At 44.9% G+C, this 27,465-nt stretch overlaps 2 protein-coding genes across 2 annotated transcripts; one reads left to right on the top strand and one right to left on the bottom strand.

Moving 5' to 3' along the window:
• Positions 1-941: 941 nt before the first annotated feature.
• On the bottom strand, positions 942-11,744 carry LOC3292092 (uncharacterized). The gene has a single exon (XM_061658028.1). The coding sequence runs from the start codon at positions 11,128-11,130 to the stop codon at positions 1,045-1,047; it is 10,086 nt and encodes a 3,361-aa protein (XP_061514012.1). The 5' UTR covers positions 11,131-11,744; the 3' UTR covers positions 942-1,044.
• On the top strand, positions 11,701-22,391 carry LOC3292094 (uncharacterized). The gene has a single exon (XM_061658027.1). The coding sequence runs from the start codon at positions 11,931-11,933 to the stop codon at positions 22,128-22,130; it is 10,200 nt and encodes a 3,399-aa protein (XP_061514011.1). The 5' UTR covers positions 11,701-11,930; the 3' UTR covers positions 22,131-22,391.
• The last annotated feature ends 5,074 nt before the right edge of the window (positions 22,392-27,465 follow it).

Here is a 27,465-nt window from a genome sequence, read left to right as displayed (position 1 = left end):
GGTTCTTTTGCTTAGTAATAATCTGCGGAACTAATAATGAACAGTGGCACAGCTGCATTAGTTTAGTGTAGTGCCTCCCTCCAGCCCACACAACGCGCTTATCGCACGGTGGCACACGGCGACCGGACGAAAGTCTGGGCCGGTGGGGAAGAATTCTTGCACCAGTGGTGTGGTTAGAGCTGTAAAGATACAAAAAGAAGAAGAAAACAAAAATAGCACCAGACCATACCGGTGAGCGTACCGTAGTGTTAGTAGAGTTTGTCCACAGCACACAACACTTATCTCTAACTTTGTCCTTTCCTTTCCAAATACTAGGTTAGACGTATCGAAATCGTAACAGAAATGGAACGCGTTTAAGAAATTGGCCTGTGAGGGTGATGAGTATTAGGTAGAGTTTTTGCGATGGATAGGAGCTGAGAAGTTGAGACATTGTGGATTGCCGATTTCACTCTCCGCTGTACATCTGTTTGGTTTTTGTGGCAATGTAAATTATCAATTAGAAAACATTGATTTTCATGCATCGCAAAATTCCGTGCAGCAAGAGAATGAAAATTATAATTTACCTGCAAGCAGCGCCATGCAAGGCTAACAGGGCAGAAAGCAAACACACATTTCAAAAATAATGAGCGTGTGGAAAAACGGACGGCTGGAAAAAAGGACGGTACAGTTGCCGCAAGAGTAATTTGCATGCACGTGCATCTATAATTGTGTGTGTGTGTAGGTGTATGTGTGGGTGTGTTTGTGTATGTGGGAGTGTTTGCGTGTGACTGGGTGATTCAACTTCGCACCTCAACTGATCGTGTACCGTAGGACGATGTGATGAAACACTAAACTTAAAACGAAGAGCATGAGTAATAAAATATTAATGATAATGATACTGTCATACATAAATAAAACTAAAGCAGTACGCTACTGAAGTACGAGAAGCTGAACGATAGTGATTTGGTACGTATATACTTTTATTATCATTAGTCAAATGTGTAAGTTTTAACCTATTATTATTACATATGATTCACTCATTACGTATGATTCGATTTCAGCAAATTATGTAGAAAGACATCGAATAGAGGAGCTCGCACAGCAGCTTGCAGCAATGTTCTGCTGTACTTGTCCTATGCCGGATTCTGCAACCGTTGGGTTTGCTCCCAGCAAGTTCTCGCGTTGGAAAAGATTGTCCAATGCCAGGTTTCCTTTGTGCAGTTCGATCTCTTCCAGAGCATCGGTATGCAAAGCCTTCAAACGTTCCATTAGTATGTTGCCGTTGCCGTGTCCATGCTTTACGTATTCCTGCACATCCTCGCGAAGGTCCTCTAGCATGTATCCGAACCAATCCATATCACTTCTGTTAGCTACAGCTTGGCTTTGGAGAAGCTGCAAATCAGATAAGCCATTTTCCAAACGTGTTTGTAAGTATTTACGAATTTCTGGAAGATCTTTCGTAGTACGGGATGAACTGCTACCCCATCCAAAGAAATTTTGAACGATACGCTTTACTTCACGGACTGCGGCCGGAGCGACATGTGCCAGCAGAAGCCAACTGTCAACGTATTCGAACAATCTGGGAGGTTCCAGCTGCACCGCCAAAAGCGTAGATTGTTCACCATCACACGAAATTCCTCGAACGCCATCATAGGTCAGTGGTAAACAGTTCCGATACTCATCATGCGATTGAAGTATCGCTTCTACTTTGGGGAAAATTGTTACCAAACCCTGATCAGAGTAGCAGTTGACGTAGTTCAGTTCGCCGTGCGTCACAGGATAACAGTTTTCGATCATGCTGTGCTTTGACGTTCGCTTGTAGTGGGATTTGTAGCGTTGTATGGTGTTGTCGTGAACTTGCTCACCTTCTGGTGTGTTTTCGTGATAGTTTAAGAACCAATCCAAGGGAATGCGAAGATAGCTTAGGAAGCTTCCCAAACTATTGGCCCCCGAAGAACTATACCGCCCGGAGGAGTTTTCATACGTCTCAGGCGCTATCAACTTCTGTGCCAACGGTGCGTCAATTCTTTTCGGTATGAGCGGTTTGACTACGCGATTCGTGAAACCTCTGGTCATTACTGCTGTGCTGAGAATTTGTAAAAATACCGAAAACCCGGGAATGCTGCTCTTCTCGTACGCGTCTACCATGCGCAACGTCACAATGAAGGTGTAAAAAGCAATCGGAATTATGCCGCGTTGCAGGTCGCCAATCGCTTTCGCATTGGCTGCCATGAAGAAGCGCGCGTTGGAGAGCTTTGTCGACCAGTCACCACCTCTCATGAGTTGCTTTGCTCGGAAGAACACCTCCGTTTCCGCCAACCGATCCAGTCCGGTTTCTATCTTTCTGCCTAAGCTTTTAATAGTGTTTGGTATATTGCGGACCATTATCATGGTGAACGAGGCGGTAACGTATGCGTCCAGTATACCGTGATATAATCTTGGATCGGAATAGTCCCACTTAGTCATATCGAACTCTCCGCCCATCTTGAGAGCCCCAAACAGGTAAGCGAAGGTAATGGTTATTGCTACGGTTGCGGTAACAAAGAGTGCTCTGCCAAGAGTGGTTGTGATGGATCGGAAAGTATTAATCAGTTGATTTGGGTTCGTCACGATGAATGCTGACGTTGCAATACCACCCAGCAGTGCGTTCCAAGTGCCGGGGCTGGAAAAATCGAAATTGCGTGGATCCCAGGAGCCGCTGCTCGCGGCCAAAGCGAAGTAACCGAACGTGATACCTGACCCGATCATAACACCGATCGAGGCAGAAAGTGATAGTCCCATCCCGACGAAATACGCTATCGATGCAGTCAAATTGAAAGGAATCGAAAGCCCAGTTAATGCACCACCAATCATTCCTAACCAAAGTGATTTCGACTTCCAGTTCCATTCCAACGGATTCCAAGATTGAGCCGCTGCCGAAGCACCAATGTAAGCACCTATTATGGCCATTATAATACAGCTGATAGCAAATGCAAGCTCTCCATCTGGATCGATCAACGAAACGGGCGAGTTTCCGGCATAAACGTAAGGGCTTGGGTACTGTTCTTTTGGATCCATTTGATAGAACCTCCCAATGTCGGGATCATACAAACGAGCTCGATAGTTGTACAGCCCGGTCTCCGGTTCCCACTCCTGACCCGTGTAAAGATACGAGATCTGTCCGTCCAAATCGGTCCCAAAACGTCGGAATATCTGGCCATATGGAAGATAATCATATGCGGCGACTACTTCGCCCTCTCTCACCACCAAGCGTACAGATCCTTCGTGATCTGTGATGACCCCGTACAGCTTATCGTTGCGCACGAACCCAATCAGCTGCTGATCCTTGTAGATGTAGCTCGTCACTCGCACGTCCGGCGGATGATCATTCGTCAGGTAAGCCATGTCTATGTCCATTAGTACGAATCCATTCGCATCTCGAATGTAGTACTTTTCACTTAAGACCGTTTCATCCTTTGCTCGAACCTGCTTGAATGTCCGCTCTGCGCGCACATCATACTGGTACAATATCTTCCGTCCGTCGGTCATCTCAATTTCACTAACTCGCTGCAGAAGCTTGTCATATGCCATGTGCTTTATGCCCTTGTGTTCCGCCTGGATTACGGCTCCATCACTATCATGGGCCATGGTGAATTCCTCTCCATCATCTTGAGCTCGGTCGAACTGCTGACGATATAGCTTGGTTATTTTATTTGTGCCCTCCTGGTACTCCAAACGATACCGCGAGAAACCCGTGTAAAACTTTCGATGATTTCCATTTGCATCGATTTCGTACGATTGCACATCCCCAGCCGACATTCCCAGAGCCGTCATGAAGTGATTATTAAGCACCCCAACAATGTCTGGCACGTGTGAGTTGTATATCTGTAAAGCTTTTCTAAACCCTTCACTCAAAGACGCTACAGGCGCATCCGCGCTTTCACCGAACAACTTTTGTTTCATCATTTCTTCCTTGAGGTTCGTACAAGCTTTCAAAATCATGTTCGATCCTTCAATCCATCGTGTACACTTTTCTTCAAACGTTTTTACATCCAATCCCTTCCGTGCTGAGATGGCCTTTGATAGCATCAATTTCAAATGATGGCTATATCGATGTTGATGGATAAAGTCACTGAATATCGATTTGGTACCTTCACGTCCATGGCAAAGACTAGGATTGGTGCAGTCGGTGGTCAGGAAGGATTTCTCCCGTAGTGCTTCCCAAATCTTTTTCGATTTCGCTTCATCAATTCCTTTTATCTCTTTGTGGAATGTGTGATGCGTCAATGGTGCAAGCTTCAACTCTTCCAATCCGTGGAAATACTTCGCCTTAATAAGCTGATCATGATCGTCATAGTCATACCGATGACCGTACTGATAGGGGAAGGATCTGGTGCTCAATACCTTCGACAGATGATTGAGAGCGAGTCGTTTTCCACACACAAACGGTAGATCGTCATTCATGTCACCGTACAACGTCCGATTCACCAGATTGTTTTCGTCAATATAGCCTGTACGCTTTAGCACCTCAAGACACAGTGACGCCTGTGCTCGGTTCATGTTGTCTGACATTAGATACTCCGTATAGATACCATTACGAAGTGGGCTGGTCGCCTTTTGCCAGTGGGCGGTGAACAACGTCTTGGATATTAAACCTTCATAGATCGGTGTGTAAGAGTCTTGGCCGTAGGAGTCTGTTTCCAGGTAGCTTACACTTTCCGTCAGATAGTTGTCTGCCAGCTTTATCAAAAAGCCTGGTTCGTTGTAGGTAAAGTTTCTCTGGAATGTATGCGTGGGATCCGTTCGTACGTTCATTGTTTCCACCATGCCATCTGCGTTATAGGAGAACTCAAACATAGGTTCTGTCATTGTCGATTCTCGAATAGATATGACATCACCATTACCATTCCAGTCGTAGATCAATCTGAACGGCTCTCCTCCAGCACCGAAAGGATACTTGATAGATCGTAGATTATCGTTTTCGTACTCGTAGTCAATCGAGTACGACGTGTTGAGAGTGTTTATTACGTAAACTTTCTTCAGCACTCTTTTACTTTGATCGTACACTAGGTACTCGGTCATTTGATCCCCACCAATACGTCTGGTGGCAAATGCCGAACGGTAGCGCAAGTTTGGATCGTCATCGTACTCTCCATACAGTGTATCGATAAAGTTTGTAGAATTGGGCGCATTTCCACTGTCTACCAGTTCAATACATTCGGTTTCGTTGAGATGGACTAGTGCTTCGCGCGCCACTTTATCATCGGAAACGTACGTAAAATGTATAACGCGATCAAGCGTTTCGTTATGTTCTTTATGAAGGCTAAAGCGAAGGATACCCTGCTTATCGTAAAGATATTGCCAGATACCGCCATCCGGCGTACGCTTTCTGATTAATTGATTCGCATTATCATAATTGTAGCGAACTTCCCACTGCTGCTGCAGTTGCATCTGTTCGGAAGTGTAATTGGCCACGAAAAATGGAACATTTTCCATGGTCGATGTATGCGCCCTGTAGTGATACATCGGTGGCAGCTCTTGCTGTAGCTTATCATTGCTCCCGTATCGCCAAGTACTCAGTCTATTCTCGTAACTACCCACCTTGGAGTATTTGGCCACTTTTTTGCCCTTAGCGTTTTCAATGGTCACACGCACGGCACCGCCGGGTAGTTGCACGGCCTTATGATGAAAGCCTTCCCTTGGTGGGAACAGGTTACTTAACAGCAAATTGTGCGGCTCGTAGGAGTAAGATCGCTTATATTTCCCATCAACGGTGTAGTCTTTACCGGGCAGGCCCTGCAAGCGTTTGTTTTCCGTAGGATCATTGCCGTAGATAGTGTGCGTGTAGGGATAGCCTTCACAGGATGGATTTAGCTCTGCCACCTTGCCAGTCAGCAGCTGTGTTGCGTTATCGAAATTGAGGATAAAATTTTCATGAAATTCAAACATTTTGGCATCGTTCTCAGGGTGAACTTTTGTCCATTTCGTTTGCAGGATAGGACGTTCGATATCGTCGTAGAGGATCTCGCGAACCCGCACCGTGTCTGGTGACTCGTACTCTAACACCTGAACCGGTTGTCCAGAAAGTTGCTGGTAAGTTATTTTTAATGTTGAGTCGTACATTTCAAAGAATTCTGTTATTTCCGCGGTTCGTGAAAGATGTAATGTTAGTTTCCGTTCTGCATCTGATTTGACATCTTCTAGCAGCGTCTCTTGCACTACAACTCCTTCGAGCCAGACGGAAACGCGTAGGGACGTAATAAAGATAAGAATTTCTCCACGTCGTGGCAGTTGTCGACAGTTTGTCACTGATTGTACCGGACACGGTAAGTAACATTCTTTTCCTCGCCAAACGAATCGCATGCCATTGTCGTTCGGTTTCAAACTGTAAAGAAATCGCACTGCTAGTGTAGCCCATGTTTCATCAAATGTTTTAAACACGCTTCCATTAGAGTTGATTTTATTATCCCAACCGCTCTCCATGGCCCATGCAGATTTGCGAGGCTTCATTTCAATGACACACGGTCTCCGACCAGACTCACGAGTGTACACAGCCTTTGACTCCGTTATGAATTCTTCCACCATACCCTGCTCGGAGAACACGGTTGTTCTTTTGCCGTTGCAGTTATAAAGGTAGCGTTTCATCAATCCGCTGCTGCTGAGCAGTGCGCTTACACTTCCTCTGGCAGGTTCGTAGATGTTAGCCGCGAACGGCATGCTAAGTGGTGAAAATCGTATATGGTCAATATCGATGCGTCCGTGGGTGGTGCTTGGGATGAAACTGATATCAAACACGAGCTTTGTTTCGGTTGGAAAATGTGTTGTATCGACTATCGTTTCCACATAGTTCCACGATCCGATGCGTTGTTTCACTTCCGCCTTGCGAAGGGATATTTTTTTCTCTTCTCCCTTCTCAACCAAAACGTCTACAGCCACAATGTCAACAGTATCACCGAGCTTGAGTGCTTTGGAAGTGCGTACCCAGCATGAAATCACATAGTTCATAAGCGGCTCCTGTGGTGTAAATACGCCCGCCAGTTTGTGTTCTGGTTGGCTAAGTGTTAGAAAGCTGTTACCATTCTGCGATTTGATCATTGTTTTGTCAAACGTCCATTTCTTCTCCTTACCGAAGTGGTTTCTCTCGTATGGCTCAAAGCCGTAGTATGATACCATCTCATCCACCAACCGGTATGGACCCAAGTCAACGATGGGATGCCGTCCGCTAGCATCGCTAATCATTATGTCACTTTGTGCCGATGTGTCTTGCTTTTCCGATTGGCGTCGTTTTTCCTCCTGATCGCGTAACTTCCGATCCAGCACTTCTCGGCCATCCGCTGCAATCGCTTTCCGAACCGTGTTCCCCGTTGCGATGTCTATCGTCTGCTCGTACCAACCGAATCGGCTCGTATCGGCACCGGTGGCTATTTTGATTTTGCGAAACACGATCCCATCCACGGACAGCTGTACATCCTGCGGATCATAGAGGTACGCCGTTTTGCGATCTGTTTCGTCAATGTATGCCAAAGTTTGACCTCCCAGCACCGTTACATTCGGATTGAGAAAGTACTTCATGCATCGGAATACCAAAAACTGTGCAGTGGTATTTGCTTGGTGCGTCGTGACGATCGCGATTTGATTGCTCGCACGATTAAGCCTTTCCTCGTCGGGGAAGGTAACGATCTGCTTACTGGCAAAGAAGTACAGTCTCAATGGACTGCCTTGTGGCTGGGACTGGGCGTAGTACGGTACGGTGAGCTGTAGTTCTTCCGATTTAGTGGTATTGGTATCGAACAGCGTCTCTCCAGTTGCAATCGACACGATCTTGAAGGTGTCCTTGTCATGTGCCTTCACGAGCCGATAGTCAGCGCTCAAATTTTGATTTACCTTACGCAGCCGTATCGTATCTTCGTCCAGCAACCGCTTGTTCCAGTGAAACCCATCGTACGTGATCTGATGGTTACCTGTAAGCACGCCCTCCTGGTTGGTGAGCATTCCAAACTGCGATAGATCGAGGGCAAACACGACCGCATCCTTCACTGCCTTGTAAATGCGCTGACTTTCTTCGCGCGTCGTCTTGTGCGCCTCGTTATTGATTTTATTCCACTCGGCGCTTCCTTTACGATGTTTGGACATTTCCTGCCTCGCCGCTTTCATGTATTTGTTCAGCTCTACCACATGTGGGCCGGTAGATTTTTTCACATATAAATGATATTTCTTCTTCACCAACCGGTAGCCGAGCACGAACGAATCCTTTTCATCCGTATTCACCGTGTAATTGTATTGCGTTAAGACGGTGTGCGGAATTACCGTAGTGTAGCAATCAAATACGTGTGGTTTATTCTCAAGACTGAGCATGAAAAAGCGGACGTGAATGTTTAGCACGTCCTTCTGCAGAAAGGGTGCCTTTAATATAATGGCTTGCCGGTAGCTTCCCAGCATGTCCGCCGTGAGACCGCGCTGAATCGATTGCCTGAGCTCAGAGTTGATCTCGAAGGAGGAAACAAACTTATCGATCTCGTTGAAATAGTTCACCTTTTCTGGTGCTGCTTTCACGGTTACCCATTCTCCATTTTGTTGCAGCAAAAATATCTCGAGCCGCCCATCGTACGTTGCATACCCGTGTGCAAATGCTTTGACGACAAAGTTTGCCGGTAAATTGGGGCGCAGTTCAACTTCGCTGAGCTGATGATCGGTAGTAGTCGTTATCAATCGTAACGACGTCTTGTCCGAAAGCAGAACAAATGCACTACCGGTAGTAATGGTTCCGTCGAGTGGAAATTCGTCGTAGTATTTCTGCTGTCGCCAACGGTCGCTAGTATATTGCAGGATCGCGACATCCTTGCACTTATCGTAGATAACGATCACCACGATCAGGTTTTCAATCGCATGGACCAGATACCGTTTGATGTCGTTTAAAGTGTACACCGTTTCGGTGCTGTCGGTTTTGTTCGAGCTTATGCCTCCGAGCGGATCGCGAATGTGCAGCAAAAGTCTACCGTCGATGAGATTTGCGTCCACAACAACAGCATAGTCTGGCCCATAGTAAACGTTAGCTTCCGATCCAGTAATTTCCATAGTTTTCTTAAGCGATGTGGGATTAAGCGTTACTTGGGCATATTCCGGCTTCCATTCGGCACCGTTTGGGTAGATAATTTTCGACAGCCGTTGGTGCTGATCGTACTCAAAATCGAAAAGCTTGTGATCGCTTTGTTGAATTGTCTGCAGCAACGGCTTGACATCCTTGCTGTAGTGAAAGGTAAAATGCTGTATGAACTGGTGAGTTGCCACCGTGATATCTGCAAGCCGATCCTCGCTGTAGCTTAGGTCTATCATCGAGTCGTCGGAAAAATTGATGGATGTTAGGCGTATGTCGGTTTTGTTTTTGATCAGATCATAAAAGTACAGGATCCTCAGCCCAGTGTCGGTATTGTCCTCCTGGTTCAGGTACCATTGCGATGTGAAGGTTTGCGTTTGTCGCGATGCACTACCGCACAGTGGCCACAGTGGGCACGCTTTCACTGTCTGAAACTGGTGTAGGGCTATGTATGTCATGATGCGATTATCCATCGACAGCTTCCAATAGCTCCGCTTAGTGTTGAAAACAATGCCGATATCTGGATAACCATCAATGGTGAAATGCTTTTCTTCCGATTTTGGACCATTGTCCTTGGTGGGTTGAAGCATCATAATAATTCGCTGATTTTCTTTTACGAGCGAGTACACATGATCCTGCTCGAATGCGCTTGACTGACGATCTAGCACAATGTAGTCGAGAGGGAAGGACCAACCAAGCCCGAGCTCGTTGTTGTACTCTACGTTTTTATACTTAATAATTTTTCGAATCGGAATACCGAACGGTGCAGGAATGTCTATTATTGGGATCATCAACTCGACGGCTCCATTGTAAGCATTGATTGGGTGCAGCATGGAACCCATATCGAGCTGATCGTGCAGCCATCCAGCGTGGTAACGGTTGGGGATAATTTCGGGAATCGGAATGAGTTCCTTTTGTTCGGTTGATATTACGGGGTTTGCTGGAACAATGGGCTTCGTTTCAACGCCTTCGATCGAGGGTTGTATATTTACATGGATCAAACCATTTGATGTGTGTAAGAAAAGCTGCAGAACGTTGGTAGAATTATGTTTTTGAGCCAATTTAAGAAACGAATAACGCACAATTTGATTGGCTGCTGTTTCTAGCGCAACTTCGTTCAGTTCGTATGGATTGGTAGTGGCGTTAACTTGCAATAGACTCAAACCTTTCGGTCCACTATAGACCAGCTCGTCTTGGTCGTCTCCGTCGAAGTTTAATGGTGTAACAGTGTCTATACTACGTCCATCCCAGCCGCGTAGCTTTGAAAATGCCGACGAATAGAAAATCTTTTGAAAAACTTTTGCGGTATCATTGAAGCGATATATCATAAGGCCTTCGGTAGAAAAGTGCAGTAGATCGTTATAGCTGGTTGTACCAAATTTGGCAAACATTATCCTGTCATAGTCCGTGTCTTTGGATGGAAATTCATCTATGGTCGTTAACTTTTCCAGATTATATTGGTTATTAAAACGGAACAGCATTAGCTTTGATTCGGTGCGCAGTGCAATTGCAAGCTGCTTATTGCTATCCAATTGTTCTATCAGCTGTATGGTGCTAGTGGAAGACTTCCATTCACTATCCAAAGACGGGGGCTTTTTCAATAATCTTACGGTAGTCTTCGCTTTGCTCAAATCCAGTGAACGAAATTGCACGTCCGAGTTAAGACGCGAAATTATTCCAATATGATGTTGGGATGGAAATATCTGCCCAATCAGGAACGTATTCCTGGACGATCCATAACCCGAGTGATCATGATACTTGGATACCGTGTACTGGAGTTTTAGGTCGGGTTTATTCCAATGGTATACTTCGACTCCTTTCGAACTGCGAACTATGAGTGAAGATGGTTCATACACATGCCAAGGGTAGTTGGCATTAGGGGTGGTTAAGGAAAAAAAATCATCTTCATGGAACACTTCTGTATAATCTTTGTTGGAGAGCTGATAAATCAGAAGAGCTCGGTTCTTACGCACAAACACGGTGTTATTGGCAATTTTCTTCACTTCCACCAGATCATGTACATTTGTGTCTGTGATCGTTTGCACGGGTAATTGCACTGGTTGGTCTAGGTCCGCCATCGTTGTTCAAAAATGAACAATTATCACGCACTATCTTGCCTGAAATAGACTACTAACAGTGTTAGTTGCTTCTTTTCACTATGGAATGTTTCCGTTTTTAAAATATCCTGATTAGATTGCTGTGTTAGCACGTGGTTATAAAGCACATCAAACAAGCACTGAACTGTAGATGTGTAATGTCACATATTTTATAGTGTAAAAGATTGTGGTGCTGTTTACTTAGTTGATGCTTTGGACCATGTTAACTACAAACTACAATCTTGTGAATATTTGTTTTCATGGTAAATTGCTCAATATGACGATAATATTGCAGCCGCAGATTCTTTGTGTTAGTACAATATCTAGTGTATTCTTGTTTAATAGGTTTCGCAAGTAATAATCTTTGAAGCACATATTCAATCCTATTGACTGTTGATAGCGTGGATAGCAGCTGAAGTAAATAGTTGAATGAATGAGCAAATAAAGAGCATTTGAATAAACCTCTGTGGAAAATCGATCTATTGATCTGAAAGAGAGCACTGATGCAGGCAGTATATAAGATGCGAAATGTATAACACAGAGTTCAGTCAACAACAAGACTCAACTACTGGAAGACATTTGAATTTTCGTTGTTTCCGAGGCAATCGGCTTAGTGCGTGGTATATACTAATGCATCTTTCATTTGAAAGATCGAGAGTTTGCCTTATATAAAAAAAACATTGATTAGTGAAATTTGTTAAATATCATCAATATTATCAACTGACAGTGAATTGTGCTGACGAAGGTAGTGAAGATCGTGGTCGAAAGCTCATCCGTCCAATATGGACGCGCCTAAGCAATTCTACAGCTTGCAGTTGCCCGGAAAATCGCTTACTAAAGCGCCTCCCGGCAATACGGTGGAAGTAAAAAGAGCACACAGCGCAGAGCAAATTATTTTTGTGCGCAATAATCGGGCCCTGCTGATCTACGAGCGTATGGGTGGAAGTTGGTCCGAGGTGCACAAACGTAATAATTTCTTCGCTGTTTCCAATGACGATGCTAGTTACCCTTGGGCGGTATATGACGATGCGTTGCTTGCGGTGCGCAAGGTGAAAGGGTTCGTGTTGTATCGTTGGAATAAGAAGGAGCTGAACGAACTGTTGGTGGCAGCAAAGTACCACGACGAGTATGGCTATGCTTTGTCAAATAACACCATTCTTTTTGGAAACATTTATCCCTCTGCGGAGTACATCGGTGTCATTTCGCGTCTGCATTCGGTCGTTGAATTTAGTTCGGCCAAACCGAGTGATCCGCGCAAACGTGTGCGGCCATTGAAAAAGCAGCTGGATTTGGAGGCTGCATGGATGCAGCCTTCTAGCACAATATCGTTGGTGGAGCGTTACGACAACAATGCGCAGCTATCGATAGCGCTACGTACCGCCGCAGAGTTGAAGCTTTTCCGATTTGACAATCAATATCAACTGAAGGAGTTGGCCACTGTTAAGGACTTTCTCCCGCTGGACGATGAGTATGATAGGATCATGTTTGCGAAGTTTGACGATGCTAACATCAACGATCTGCTCCATTTTACGACCAAGGGGTTGACCATGTATCGTTTCTTTGAAGAGTCTGGCGTTTTCGAGAAGGTGTACTATTCAACGGCATTCTCCAAACTGCGTGGCTGGAACAGGCGCACTATAGAATCGATCGCGACGGTAAACATCGATGGCGACAAGTGGGACGAGCTAATTGCCTCTGGACCAAGGGGGCTTTGCCTGTATCGTCCAGTGTTTGGTAACGATGGGTTCGAGCTGGTTAACATTTTTGATGAAACGATCGAAGATGGTGAAATGCGTTACGGCATACCAAAGCTGACCACAAAGCTTGCTGACAGTGATGGCTTTAACGTTCTGCTTTTTACCGGCGCGAATCTTGTAAGCGTGCAAACGAAGCCCTACATCCCCAGGATATACGATGTCCCGTCCGCCGCACAAACTGTTGTGAAAGCTAATGCCGTTGCACCCTTACTGGTACCGCAAAAGAAGTACATCGTATGGTTGCATGATCAGCTCGATCTAAACAGTATGCTGCAACCGTTAAACCCGCACGCGGGTACGGTCGAGCTTAGCATACCGCTGATCGAGCTGCCGAACGCTTTCGGCGTGAGTGTGCGCAAGTATGTACAGTACAAAAACATTCCGTTTGAGAGTTTCTTCGGGCGCGGCTGGTCCTTGCCGTTGGATTATATCAGCGTGGAGCGAAAGAACAGCGCCTTTCTGCAAGATCATGACTACGCTGTGTTGAAGAACAACAATCGAATCATTCTGAAACGCTACCCGCACTTGGATTCAGTTGACTGTTGGAGTTTCGAAATCGATGGGTTCAAGCAGGCAACGATCAAATATTATCCCTCCAAGGAACGCTGGGAAATGACAATGGAAGATCGTACATTCGTGTACGGCGCATGGGAAAACTTGAGCAAGCGACGCGAAGAGGACGTGTGTGCATCCTGGCCTCTGTGCGGAGAGAAATCAGCAAAGAAAAGGAAGCTGCCATCGCGTTGGTATTTGGTGCACGAGGAGAGTAAGTATGGTGCTTATGCAAATTACTATTACGACCCGTTCGTGGAAGGGAAAGGCGATCGGTTGGCACGCATAGAGTTGAGCAGTGGATCGAGCGTTAGCTTCAAGTATTCGGAGCAGAACAAGTTGGTGAACTTCAAAGTGAACACCACATGCTACGAACAAAACGTGTCGTTCGAGTACGAAGGGAACTGGCTCAAACAGATCAATCAAGAGGATCGACCGCTGTTCAAATTCGATTACAAGGATGATCGTATGTGGAAGATCGTTTACCCCAATCGGCTCGAATCGATGCTGGAGTACAGTGACGTGCAGATCGATCGAACACGCTTCGAGGAAGCGGTACCAGTGGATTTAAATCCAACGATCTACTACGGACCGGACTATACCGTTATTTTGGACAAGGAGTTTGAGGACGACCGTGTTGCGATTACTATTCGGAACCTTTTGGGCGGCACAGATGGACCGAAAGCAATGAAAGAGAAGCTACATTTTGGTCAACCCGGTATAAAAAGTCACACGATACACGCGCTGGAAGACATGCTTGTGGTGGTGCTCATCTACGGCTCGCAGAAGGAGGTAACCGTTCTACAGTTTACTGGCAAGGACTGGGTAGAGAAGGAATATATAAGCGATTTTCCACTGGACGCTATCATAAGTGTGGGCAAAAAGTTTGTTGTACTGTGCGATCTGAAAACTTTGCGTGTGCTAACCATCAACCATAAGGGGAATCTAAACGACACGGAAGTGCAGAAATCTCTGCCGCCCAAGTTTTTGATACACACATTTGGGAACGGTTTCTTGATGTGCAGCGCTTCGAGCATCGATGTGTGGACGATGGGGATTAAGAATGAATGGCAAAAAGGCTCTACTCAAGCCCCGACCAATATCTTTACCGATATTGATAAGTTACTGAACGCGTTCGTTTTGGATGCAGAATTTAGTACCGCTTTGCGGAAGGGTTTCCTGGCCGATGCGGTCACTGTGTATCAGAATGCAATCGTCATACGTGTGCCGGTACTGGATGGTCAAAAGTTGAATTTGAAAGTATTTTTCTTAATTATGAATTACGATCGTGGTGCTACGCAGGTATCAAAACAGACCGTGCAGATTCCGATAGCGAACTTTGACACGTACGAGTACGATATGCCGACTAAGGATGGAGACGTTTTCAAGCTGCACTACAAGGTGCAAAATAACAAATACGTTCTGAAGCTGAAGAGCATGAAAGGCCCACTCAACAATTCGCTCACGCAGCAGAAACAAAAATCGTACAAACAGATTGACGCAAGTGGCGAGGCAGTGGAAAAGAAGGCACAGTACAAGAAAGAGGTAGATGAAAAGTTCGCCGAAGAGGTGGATAATATTAGCCAAACCGTTGTTAGTAAGGCGCAATTTGCCATGGATCTTTCGCAGTTTGGTGTGCTTACAAACCAGCACGGTGTGGTGACGGGAAACGTTCAGCTGTCGTTCGATGGGCAAACCTGGCAGCAGCAACCGATCGATCCGGCGACGATGCGCATGGAGAAGGTGGATCAGCCGCTTGGGGCTGGCTTTAAGCTGGCGAAGTACAGTTACCAGGACACGTTCAAGGTGTACGAAATGCCGAGACACGCGGTCGTGTACGATACGCAAACTAACAACCCGCAGGAGATTCAGGTTGTCGCGCCCCGGTATATCCAATCGCAACCGGCCGGTAAACAATTGAGCATGTTTTTCTTCCACACGAAGGAAACGATTCAGCAGCCCGCGAACGTGACGATGGTGCGTGCCAGTAACACTATTTCACTGGTGACGGTTCGGCATGTGAACGAGACGAGCAAATTTGTCGTCTTTCGACCGGTGGATTCATTTCTGCTGAAGATGACGAGCCTGTTTACCAAGCAGCGCGTACGGCTCGATCAGGATGAGCTGCGCACTTCGTCTTACAATTACCATCCGCGGGATGTTCATCTTTCCAGCGAGGGTGCCATGTTTTATCGCGTGAAAGTCGCTCCGGGCGACAACGAGAAACGATTTGGATGGTACGAGCAAGCTACTAATTCCAGCACGGGAGCAACCACGAAAAAATCTTTCGCAGCCGATGGAACCGACGTCACAGTGCGCGAGAAACCCAAACAAGAAAGTAACAGAGACGCGGATGTGAAGGATCTTGAACGGACGATATGGGATAGGAGCAAACAGCTAAAGATAATAGACTTAGGGGCACTGAAGTTAGCGGATGAAGTGGCGTCATATTATGGATTCGAAGCGTACGAACTTAATCGCTATGGGGTAGATAAAGAGTGGTCGTTCAATTTAGCTGATGTGCAATTTGAGCGGGATAACCATTACCTTAAACTTCCGGCAAGCTCGACCTTAAAGGCAACGTTTACGCCAACTGAACCAAAGAATTTATGGATTGTTTCGTTTTGGGTGCGAATCGGCAATGGTGAAATGGTGCCAAAAGTGGACGACATGCTCAACGTGTTGATGGTGGAGCTTGTCAATTTGAACAACCAAAAGCGTGTACAGTTGACTGGTGCAAAAGTGCATCACATAATGTCAAACTGGTGTTATGTGGAAATGACTATTGATACGACACACACGGCTGATGGTTCGAAGTTGTCGTTCAATATCACTATCAAACCTTCCGAATCGCATACAAGTATCGACGTTGATCATGTGCGGTTTTCTCCATTGAACTTAAACTTTCGTGCCAACGTTTATACGCCAGATACGGCTGAAGTCAGAGCTACGCTTTGCAATAACGGCCTGCTGAAACAGAACCTTTATAGTCCCACTGGGAAGCGAGTGGCACTGCTATCGGAAGATGGGCAAGTGGTAGACTTTGCGATGCACTCTAAGACCGCATTTGTTGCTTCAGTTAACGCCAGACAATGCTTGATTGAAATGAAGCCGAACTACGGTACATTCGAAACATTCGAACCATCCTACTGGAAACAGGGCAGTACGGAGTGGTCAATCAGATATGGTGAGGTTGAGTACAACCCTGGCAGTGTTGCTCAACGAGGAGAGCTAAGCCGCACCTTTGATCGACCGTTCGAGTCAGTAGCGCTTCGCTTTGTCTACAATACAAGCGTGGATGATAGCAAATTGTCGTTCAGTTGGAATGGGCAAGAATTCAATCTATTTTGTTCTACAGGATCTTCTAACAGTTGCAACAGGCCACCAAAGGCTGGCGAAGTGCTTATATTTATTACCGAGCTGCGTGTATCGGTGTGGTTGGAAGGACATTTACTTAGCGAAACACTTATAAAGCCTGATTCACGGGTTCAAGCATTGAAAGAATTTCGTTTACTACCAACGGGATCAATCAAGATAGCAGAATTTCTGGTGATGTATGACGCACGGGTAAAAGTTACATACCACAATCGGATGGGACGGCCGGTGCAGGTGGTTGTATATGATGATCCAAGAACAGTGCGCGTACGTGAGATCATCTACGACGAAATCGATCGTCCCATAATGCAAACCAAGTGGACGAAGCTCACGAGTCATTTAAAGGAATATTTTGCGTTCTATGAAAACTTCATCACTCAAGTGCACGGTACGAGTCACGTGATGAGCGGTATGGTCGCTAAAGCCCATCCATCCTGCGAAGGTTTTCCATACTCACGCACGATTTATGCGAACGATCCGACGGAAAATAAACAGTATCAGGGATTGCCAGGGAAAGAGTATACCGTACTCGGTAAGTACAAACGCCGATACGCTATGCGTCCCGAGATAAAGGTGTTGGCAAACATATTTCCCGTAGCGGAAGGTTATCGTCAAAGCATTGTGGAACGTCCGGGAGGTGCGATTCGGGCTACGGTCGAGGATAAGCGCGGAAACAAGGTTGCCAAATATTGGCAGGTGGGCAATTACGAGCATAGGCTAACAACATACACATATTCTGAGACCTACGGTCATTTAATTGAAGTGTTACCACCTCAGTTTCATGCACTCGCAAAGACCACCTCCAGAACGAGACCGTTCCTGACCGGAGGAAACACGCAGGAAGAAATAAAACTAAGAAATTTGTGGCGGGTGTCGTATGAGTACGACTACGGGAACCTGATAGGCAAGCGCACACCGGATGGTGGTACCTATGAGTACATCTACAGTGAGTCAGGAATTTTGCGTTTTTCAATACACTACAACGCACCGGAAAGGGTTAACATGGATCGGGTGGTTCATTTTACGTACTCCTCGCATGGTAAGGTGATGCGCGAAGCGTTAGTTAATTTAACGCGTGAAAGTTGTTACCAGATAGTGAAGACAAACGAAGTTCCTGAGTCAACCGATTTGATTGAATCTTTCTATGGCGAGGTCGAAAGCAACCCAGATGTGCGGTATAGATCGCAACAATCTACCCGAAAGATAGGCAAAAATCAGATGATGGAGAGTCTGATCTTTGACGAGAACGAACAAGTGATCAAAAAAGTATTTTTTGTGCCAACAATTAACAGAACCTACTCGATTGATTACGAATATGAGAACGGAAAATTGCATTCTTTGCGATATCCTATGGATTCGGCTGCATCATCATTTACTCTGATCTACGATTATAACAAAAATGGAGAAGTAAAGTCTATCAAGGAATCGACAAAGCGAGTTCCTATGTTTGAGTTCTCCTATAATGCAGATGGCATGGTGGAAACAATGAACGTACGAACGGATCCCACGCATACATTCCAGAGAAACTTTACCTACAACGAACCAGGCTTTTTGATAAAGCTGGCAGACAACTATTTGACGGAAAGTGTAAGCTACCTGGAAACAGACTCCTACGGCCAAGACTCTTACACACCGATCTATGAAGGTTTAATATCCAAGACGTTGTTCACCGCCCACTGGCAAAAGGCGACCAGCCCACTTCGTAATGGTATCTATACGGAGTATCTAATGTCAGACAACATGAACCGAGCACAGGCGACACTGTGTCTTGAGGTGCTAAAGCGGACAGGCTTTATTGACGAAAACAATCTGGTGAACCGGACGTTGTACGGTGACATGAATGACGATCTACCGTTTGTGTGTGGAAAACGACTCGCTCTGAATCATCTGTCGAAGGTATTGAGCACCAGATCCTTCCCCTATCAGTACGGTCATCGGTATGACTATGACGATCATGATCAGCTTATTAAGGCGAAGTATTTCCACGGATTGGAAGAGTTGAAGCTTGCACCATTGACGCATCACACATTCCACAAAGAGATAAAAGGAATTGATGAAGCGAAATCGAAAAAGATTTGGGAAGCACTACGGGAGAAATCCTTCCTGACCACCGACTGCACCAATCCCAGTCTTTGCCATGGACGTGAAGGTACCAAATCGATATTCAGTGACTTTATCCATCAACATCGATATAGCCATCACTTGAAATTGATGCTATCGAAGGCCATCTCAGCACGGAAGGGATTGGATGTAAAAACGTTTGAAGAAAAGTGTACACGATGGATTGAAGGATCGAACATGATTTTGAAAGCTTGTACGAACCTCAAGGAAGAAATGATGAAACAAAAGTTGTTCGGTGAAAGTGCGGATGCGCCTGTAGCGTCTTTGAATGAAGCGTTTAAAAAAGCCTTGCAGAGATACAAATCAAACGTGCCTAATATTGTTGGGGTGCTTAATCATCACTTCATGACGGCTTTGGGAAGGTCGGCTGGGGATGTGCAATCGTACGAAATCGATGCAAATGGAAATCATCGAAAGTTTTACACGGGCTTCTCGCGGTATCGTTTGGAGTACCAGGAGGGGACAAATAAAATCACCAAGCTATATCGCCAGCAATTCGATCGCGCTCAAGGTGGTAGAGAGGAATTCACCATGGCCCATGATGGTGATGGAGCCGTAATCCAGGCGGAACACAAGGGCATAAAGCATATGGCATATGACAAGCTTCTGCAGCGGGTTAGTGAAATTGAGATGACCGATGGACGGAAGATATTGTACCAGTATGATGTGCGCGCAGAGCGGACATTCAAGCAGGTTCGGGGTAAGGATGGAAAGGTAATGAGCGAAAAGTACTATATTCGAGACGCAAATGGATTGGTATTGATGGACATGGATATGAGCTACCTTGCGAGCGATCAACCACCCGACGTGCGAGTGACGAGCTACATCTATAAGGATCAGCAGCTGATTGGGTTTGTGCGCAACGATAAGCTGTACGGGGTCATCACAGATCACGAAGGATCGGTACGCTTGGTGGTGAGAGAGGGCGAAGTAGTCGCCGCATATGATTATCTTCCATATGGGCAGATATTCCGACGCTTTGGGACCGATTTGGACGGACAGATCTCGTATTTTTACACGGGTCAGGAGTGGGAACCGGAGACCGGGCTGTACAACTATCGAGCTCGTTTGTATGATCCCGACATTGGGAGGTTCTATCAAATGGATCCAAAAGAACAGTACCCAAGCCCTTACGTTTATGCCGGAAACTCGCCCGTTTCGTTGATCGATCCAGATGGTGAATTTGCCTTCACATTGGCTGTGCTTATTTTGGCGTTAGTCGGAGCGTATCTTGGTGCTGCATCAGCCAACAATTGTTGGAATCCTCTCAAGTGGGATTGGAGATCATCATCGACCTGGATAGGTCTGCTGACAGGTGCTGTTACAGGCGCATCCATACCCTTCAATATGGCCAGTTCGGTAGCGTTTTTCGTCGGGATGGGACTATCGCTAAGTACGTCAATTGCTATTATGGTTGGTACCGGTATCACCTTCGCCTATTTTATGATGGCGGCCAGCAGCGGTACATGGGATCCTACAAAGTTTGACTACTCAAGTCCAGGCACGTGGAATGCGTTGATGAACGGTGTAGCAACTTCATCATGGATATTGATGAATCCTTCTTCGCTGATTAGTTCCTTCGTATCGATAACTTCAGTCGCCGCCAAGGCACTATTTTTTGTAGCTAAACTCACCATGAGTCTTGGTTTCACGTATCTTTTTGCCGCGCTTGGTCAGGGTGGTGAGTTTGACATGACCAAATGGGACTACTCAGATCCCGCACTGTACATGAGCTTCGTTGACGGGTTTACTACTGCTACCGTTGGAGTGCTGTTCCTTCGAAACTTGCCGAGACAGATCAGCAAATGGTCGGGAAAAGTGAAACGTACCGTCGATATATTCGTTGCTAACATGATTACATTCCGCGCCCAATTAGCGTTGGGGCGTGATTGGTCGAGATTGATCATGCATACCAAGAATTTCTTATACGTTGGTGTTCGCAACTTGCAAACTTTGCAGAAAGGGTTTCTAACTGTAGGATTCTATTCACTAATTGTTTCGTTACGCATGTCGCTGATAACTGAAAGCGCCATCCCTGAGTTTACGGCAGCGGAAGCATCCATCAATGTACTCTTTTCAACTGAGCAATTTTCAGACTTTATAGTTAAGCCTTTGTCGAAGGCTTCGCCCAAATTGAGGCTACCCAAGCCACCGAACTTGGCACGGATGCTCCGTTTCCGCATTCGATCGGATGCAATAAGAATTGGCAGCAATGAGTCAATTGTCTTACCAAATCATATGGAAAGATCGTCCGCATCATCACTGCATAATATGTTTAACAACTGGATAAAGTTACCATTCGAATGGTTGTTTAGTACATCGATGCGCGAAAACGAGAACGTATTCGATAAGAGAGTTTCAATTATCTCTGCACCAACAAGAAACATGGCAAAATCAGCGTTTTCGTTGCGAAATTGCTATAAAATTTATTCCGAGGAGCACCTCGACGGCATGATATCATGCTTCGGACATAGTTCTACGGTGACGATAATACCTAAATTCGAAAGTAATCCACGAATTGAAAATGCCGACCACTACAAATACTGTATGCCATTGACATACGATGGACATCCATCAGCCTCCTGTGAAGGAGAGTGGTCTTCATTGGTATACACGGCGAAGGAAACGGCAAGAGTTTTTGATTTTGTCGATGGGTGGATATTACTGGCACAGGTTGCACCAATTGCCTGGAAAGAAATTAAGCTTGGATTTAAGTATATCTTTTCGCGTCCAAAACGCGACCATCAAGTGCCTCACACAGATATGGTGGAATATGAAAAGAAAATGCTTTATTGCAGGTTAGATGAAATGAAGACACAGATTAACACACATCAACAGCTAAGCTGGGCTCAATGGACGTATGAAGATCTGGCAGAGGATGTAGAAGTATATTTGAGCAAAGGGCAAGGCTCAATGAACTTGTTAGAGGAGCGGATAAATGCTCTTGAAGCAGAAATAAGGGAAGATTTTATCTTGCAACGGCTTCAAAGCGTGCTAAGAGAACATAACCATGCAAAGGACAGCAGTGTGCATGCTAGAAGAAATGCGAACAGTAAGATTGACTGTCTATATGCAGGACGGACAACTAATCATAAACTACAAAATGTCGTATCTGCTTTTGATCTGCTGGTTGACAACGTTAAATTTAACGCAATCCTACAATCAAAATTGAATTAAAATAAAAAAGCCATAATACGTTTTTACTAAGCAAAACTAAACGATAAATACACTATAATATTATTATGCAGGTTTTTGATTTCAAAATATGTTTCTGATTGTTATAGATCGTCTCTAAATTGTAGAAATATGTCATAATTTACATTACAATTATAAATACTTAAATGACTAATGTTCTGAAAGTCTTATAATATTTAAAAAATAATATGCAACACAACACAATAAAACATTGTTTGTAAATTTACTTACGCATAGAGATAATAGATGAGTACGCTGAGAAATTTAAATGAAACAAGCATAGTTTTAGTTTTTTCCTACAATTTATTCTTTTTATTTTACATGCATTATCGTGAGACAGCTCGTAATCGCTAATAGTTTATTTGTATATTCAGAAAAAATGATTAAAGCTACTAATGCTAGCTTGTTATGTTAATGCTCGTAATAATCCGCTGGTTTCTTGATGTGTTATTCCTATTGCACACATTTTGAACATACTCTGTATTCATTAATTGTAGCCATAGAGCTGGCCTTATTGAACTGCAACGGAAAAATCTCCTGCGTGTGCAATCCAAATGTAAAGTTATTTAAAGATTGTGAGTTGTTTGAGTACAATTTATGCTGCAAAATGTGTCTACTTTCTTCTAGCTCATCACTAAGCGCAGCAATACGTTCACACAGCTGATAGTAGAATGTACGAGAGGGATTAACAGTAGAAAGAAAAACATTAAAATCTTCTTCGATGTCTTTAAAAATGTTATCTAACCAGTTGCCGCTATTTCGGTTGTCCGCTAATTGTCGATACTCTTGTACTGTTTGTTTCAAATCATGGAATTGTTTATCTATTTGTGAATGTTCTAGTGTTGAAACTTCATGCGCTTGTTGCTCTGGCTTCTTTTTAAAGAATAAATTTCGCAATCCTGATGCAATATTTCTTACTACGGTCGGGGCAACGAGAAGCAAGGTAAGAGTTCCATTCAATTGATCGAGATAGTTTACCGGTCGAATGTAAGGCGTGTACATGTAAGAACTATTCGTACCAGCACAGGCGGTAGTAAGGAGCCCATTATATTCTATTGGATAGCATGAAGAATAGTGATCTTCAGTGATGCCAATTATATTGCTAGTGTTGTGAGGAAACACGTAAGAAAGACCATGCTGCTCGTAGCATGTGATTGTGTTTAGATTATCTGCAGAATTCGTGCGGAAACAGTTGGCTATATGGAACGGAGTTTTAGTTGGCCTTTTGTGATGTTTTAAGTAGGGATTGACCTTTCGATCTTCTTGGTCTTGTTTCCCTTGGTTTGCCGTGTTGAAAAAATGTTCAAATATTTCGTTTATCCAATTTGTTACTTTGTATGAGTTAGACGTTATTGAAGATGCATCTTGTGAGCAATCTATGCAGCATTCAAACCTCATTAGGCTATTTTTATTCTTAATAGTTTCATATGATTGCGAATCACTCGTCAAATTATTATACTTAACGCCTCGTCGATGTTTTTTCTTTAGAATGGTCAAGACCAAGTTGTCTGTTATTATAATTTCGTCAATCACCTTGGATGCCGCGGAAGGAAGTTTATCAAATATTAATGTGCTTTCTGGCCGCCCTACTACTTTCCCAGTAGTAATGGCATGTTGCGTGACATCATTCCTTGAAACATGATAGCCAATCTGTTTCATTTTTCCAACTTTTTCCTTGATTTGCGTAATAAATTTTAATTTTTTTTCTTTCAGAACCATTTTCATATCTTTAATTTTATCCATTTTATTAATAACAAATTTATCTAACCTGTTTAGTTTTGGGGATATGGAAAGACCGGAACTGATACCTTTGAGAGTACTCCACACCGTTTCCGGTTTGCTCCAGTCCCATTCCCAAAAACGGGCGTTTCCATCATTTGCCTTGCTTCCCTTGTAAAGCAAATATCCTCCCGTTGCACCGGTAGTCAGGACGATGAAACCAGCGCGCGATAAGCCTGTAAATGATATGACCGCTTGATGGATACTTCCGATCGTGTTGTAAAATGAGGCTCCAGATATGCTCCCGGTGAAAAGCGCATTCCATGTACCCGGTTGGGACCAGTCCCACTTGATCGGATTCCAACTTTTGGTTGCGGACGCGGTACTAACGTAAGCGAAACCGACTGAAGTGGCCGCTGTTATACCGACAGCCGCCAACGGCACCGGCAAGAAAGGTAATCGAACCGGCAATGCCAACCGGAGCAAAACCACCGACGATAGCTCCCACAGTTGCTCCCACGATTGCCTTCTTCACTTCCCATTTGGCTGGGTTCCAAGATTTGTTAGCTGCCGATGCTCCCAAGTACGCTCCAACGGCAGCTGTTACTATGCTCACTATTAAAAGAATAGCGAATTGACCGTCGGGATCGATCAAAGAGACTGGAGAATTTCCGGCATACAGATACGGACTAGCGTACTGTTCCTTCGGGTCCAGCTGCAGGAAACGTCCCAATTCTGGGTCATACAAACGGGCATGGAAATTGTACAGATTTGTCTCTTCATCCCAATCCTGTCCAGTGAAGCGGTAATCAAGATGACCGTCAGGATCATCGCCGTAAGAGCGAAGCAACTCACCATACGGCAGGTAATCGTACGCGGCCACGATCTCGCCATTTTTAATCACTAACCTTACCGATCTTTCATGATCGAGCCATACGCTGTAGAACTGATCGTTGCGTACAAAACCAACCAGTCGATCATCGGCGTAAACAAATACCGTGGCTCGTACGACGGACGGGGCATTATTTTCTGATTCTTTGCCTTCATAAATGCCTTCATACTCTATCAAAGGCTTGCCCTGCACGTCCCGGATGTAGTACTTTTTCCTGCATAACCTGCCCGCGGAATCATATACGTATTTGTACAAACGATACCCTCGAACGTCGTACTCAAATTCCAAGTATCTTCCATCGGAGAGCATAATTTTCGACGGACGATTGAATAGTGGATCGTAAACGATACGCTCGATACCTTTATGTGTGGCCCGGACTACGTTACCTTCTTCGTCGTGCTCTACCTGATAGCGCGTTTCATCCAGACCAGACCGTGCGGTGAAGTTGATGCGGTAGACGGACGCTATTTTGTTTGTATTTTTAACATATTCGAGCCGATATCGCCGAAAACCGGTGTAAAAATGCTGATGATTTCCATTGGCGTCGATTTTGTAGGACTGAACGTCAGCAGAACTGTGACCAAGTGCGGTGGCAAACTTATGGTACAGGGCTCCAATAATTGCTGGTAAATGTGATGCATATTCGCTTAAGAGATCACGCAACTCTTGATTAATTGCTGTCATGCTAAAGTTAGACTTGGACCCAATAAATCCTTCGTTCGAAAGAATTGTCCAGACCGAATTGCATGTGTCGGCTATTGCATCCGATATATCGTCCTTGTACCATCCGGCACACAGTTGATCAAACATGTTCTTGGCAAGATTTTTACGCTGTGTGATTATACGAACCAACAAACTGCTGAGCGTTATCGCGTTCGGGTGACCAGCAATGGTAGGATGGAATAGAGATTTCCCCGGTAAACCATGGCAATTCTTCGCACTGGTGGAATAACAGTCCGTGTGCAAGTATCCAGCATCCACGAGCTTATGCCATATGTCCGTAGAACTCTCTTGCGAAATGCCTTGAATTTGTTCGAACGTGTCTTTGCGCAGTGGATTAAACAGCTCTTCGGCACTACTCTGAAAGTATTTCGCACGAATCAATTGCCGGTGGCTTCCGTAATCGTATCGATGACCGTAGAACTGGGGAAACCCTCGACTGTTCAAAGCTGCAGCAATCTGATGCCCGTAAGTTCCCAGCCGACAAACAAGCGGTAAGCGAAGCTCGAGCATTGGATAGAGACTTTTCAATGGTCTGCCCTGCGAGTCTAAATATCCGGCAGACACAAGTGCGTCGTAGCAAAACTTTGCCCTTCGTCCTGTGCCTAGATGGGAAGGTTTCAGCTTCAGAAGCTTTAAATTGCTGTGTGCATGCCAGGATGCGTGGAAGCGTGTGGCCTGCACGGTACTGTCCCCGATCGCACGTCCACCGTACCCCGAGCCCGAATAGTCGATCGTTTCGGTTAGGTATAGATCTTCAATGCGAGTCAAATATCCCGGCTCGTTGTAATGATACGTACGCTGATATGCATGCCGAGAGTTGGGTTGAATGAGCACACGTTTCGGTAAACCAAGGCTGTTGTTATCAATTGCTATGAACTTTTCATCAGTGGCAGCATTCGAGATACCGATCAATTTACCACGATTATCATAACTGTATCGTAAACGAAATCTTTTCCCCTTAACCGATACAGGATAGTGTATCTCGTGTATTTGATTTTTCTGATACTCGTAGTTGATAGCCAGTGATTCGTTTCCGCTCGAGTACAGTGCGCTAGTAATGATTTGTGATTGATGGTTAGATAACAAAACATCAGAAAGAATGTGATCACCAGATATTTTTTGAATATTCTCCACCCTATGACGGTGCAATGGAGCAACACTGTTTTCTCCGTGATGCAACAGTATGAAATTGCTCGAAGCAGGCAATTCCGAGTCGTTCGGTAAATAACTATAAAGCTCGTTCGAACTTAGCTTCACGATTCCCCTCTGTTTGAGCTTTCCCACCGAGTTATAAGTGTAATACATCACGTTACTACTATTCTGTTGAACCACGAAGCGCAGTAAACCTTCTGGTGTGTACATGTACCGCGTGTTACCTGCGTCAGGCGTTCGTTTAAGCGTTAGCAGGCCACTCTGATTATCATATTCGTACCTCATTCCCCAGGTGCGTTGCAATTCGGTATGTTCGGGCGAAAAGTTTTCTCCAAAAAATGGAATTGTTCGGGAAAATGTGTCCGCCTGTTCGTGATAAGCTGGCGGTAGTTGCAAAACTAAGCGATCGTTAGTGTCATACATGTAGGTGGTTAAATGATGATCACCATGATGCGTTTTCACGTAGCTGGCTACCTTCAGTTTGCGTTTATCATATACTAACACGTAGACGGATTGATCTGGATATTGCTCGCTTTCGTAGTAAAATGCGTCCTGAGTTGGGAAAAGGTTTGTCAAAAAATCTATACCTTGAATGGAATTAAAGTGCTGAGCAAAGGGTCCATCGATTGCAAATGACTTGCCCGGGAGTGATTGGATAGATTTGTCTTCCAAAGGATTGTCCATGTAAACTGTGCGACTGTAAGGAAAACCTTCGCAGTCGGAGTTCAACAGTGTAACTGTACCCTCCATTTGCCCCGTCTTCCAAAATCGTTCTTCTTTTTCGATGAAATTATGTCGATAGCTAAACAATATGGGCGAATTGGTGGTGTC

This window comes from Anopheles gambiae, chromosome 3 (assembly GCF_943734735.2).
Source record: "Anopheles gambiae chromosome 3, idAnoGambNW_F1_1, whole genome shotgun sequence".
NCBI lineage: Eukaryota > Metazoa > Arthropoda > Insecta > Diptera > Culicidae > Anopheles > Anopheles gambiae.
Note: the sequence above shows the minus strand (reverse complement) of the source record. Positions and strands in the feature narration are given on the sequence as shown.

Coding starts and splice junctions, on each gene's coding strand:
- LOC3292094 (XM_061658027.1), top strand. CDS start 11,931: ATGGACGCGCCTAAGCAATTCTACAGCTTGCAGTTGCCCGGAAAATCG.
- LOC3292092 (XM_061658028.1), bottom strand. CDS start 11,130: ATGGCGGACCTAGACCAACCAGTGCAATTACCCGTGCAAACGATCACA.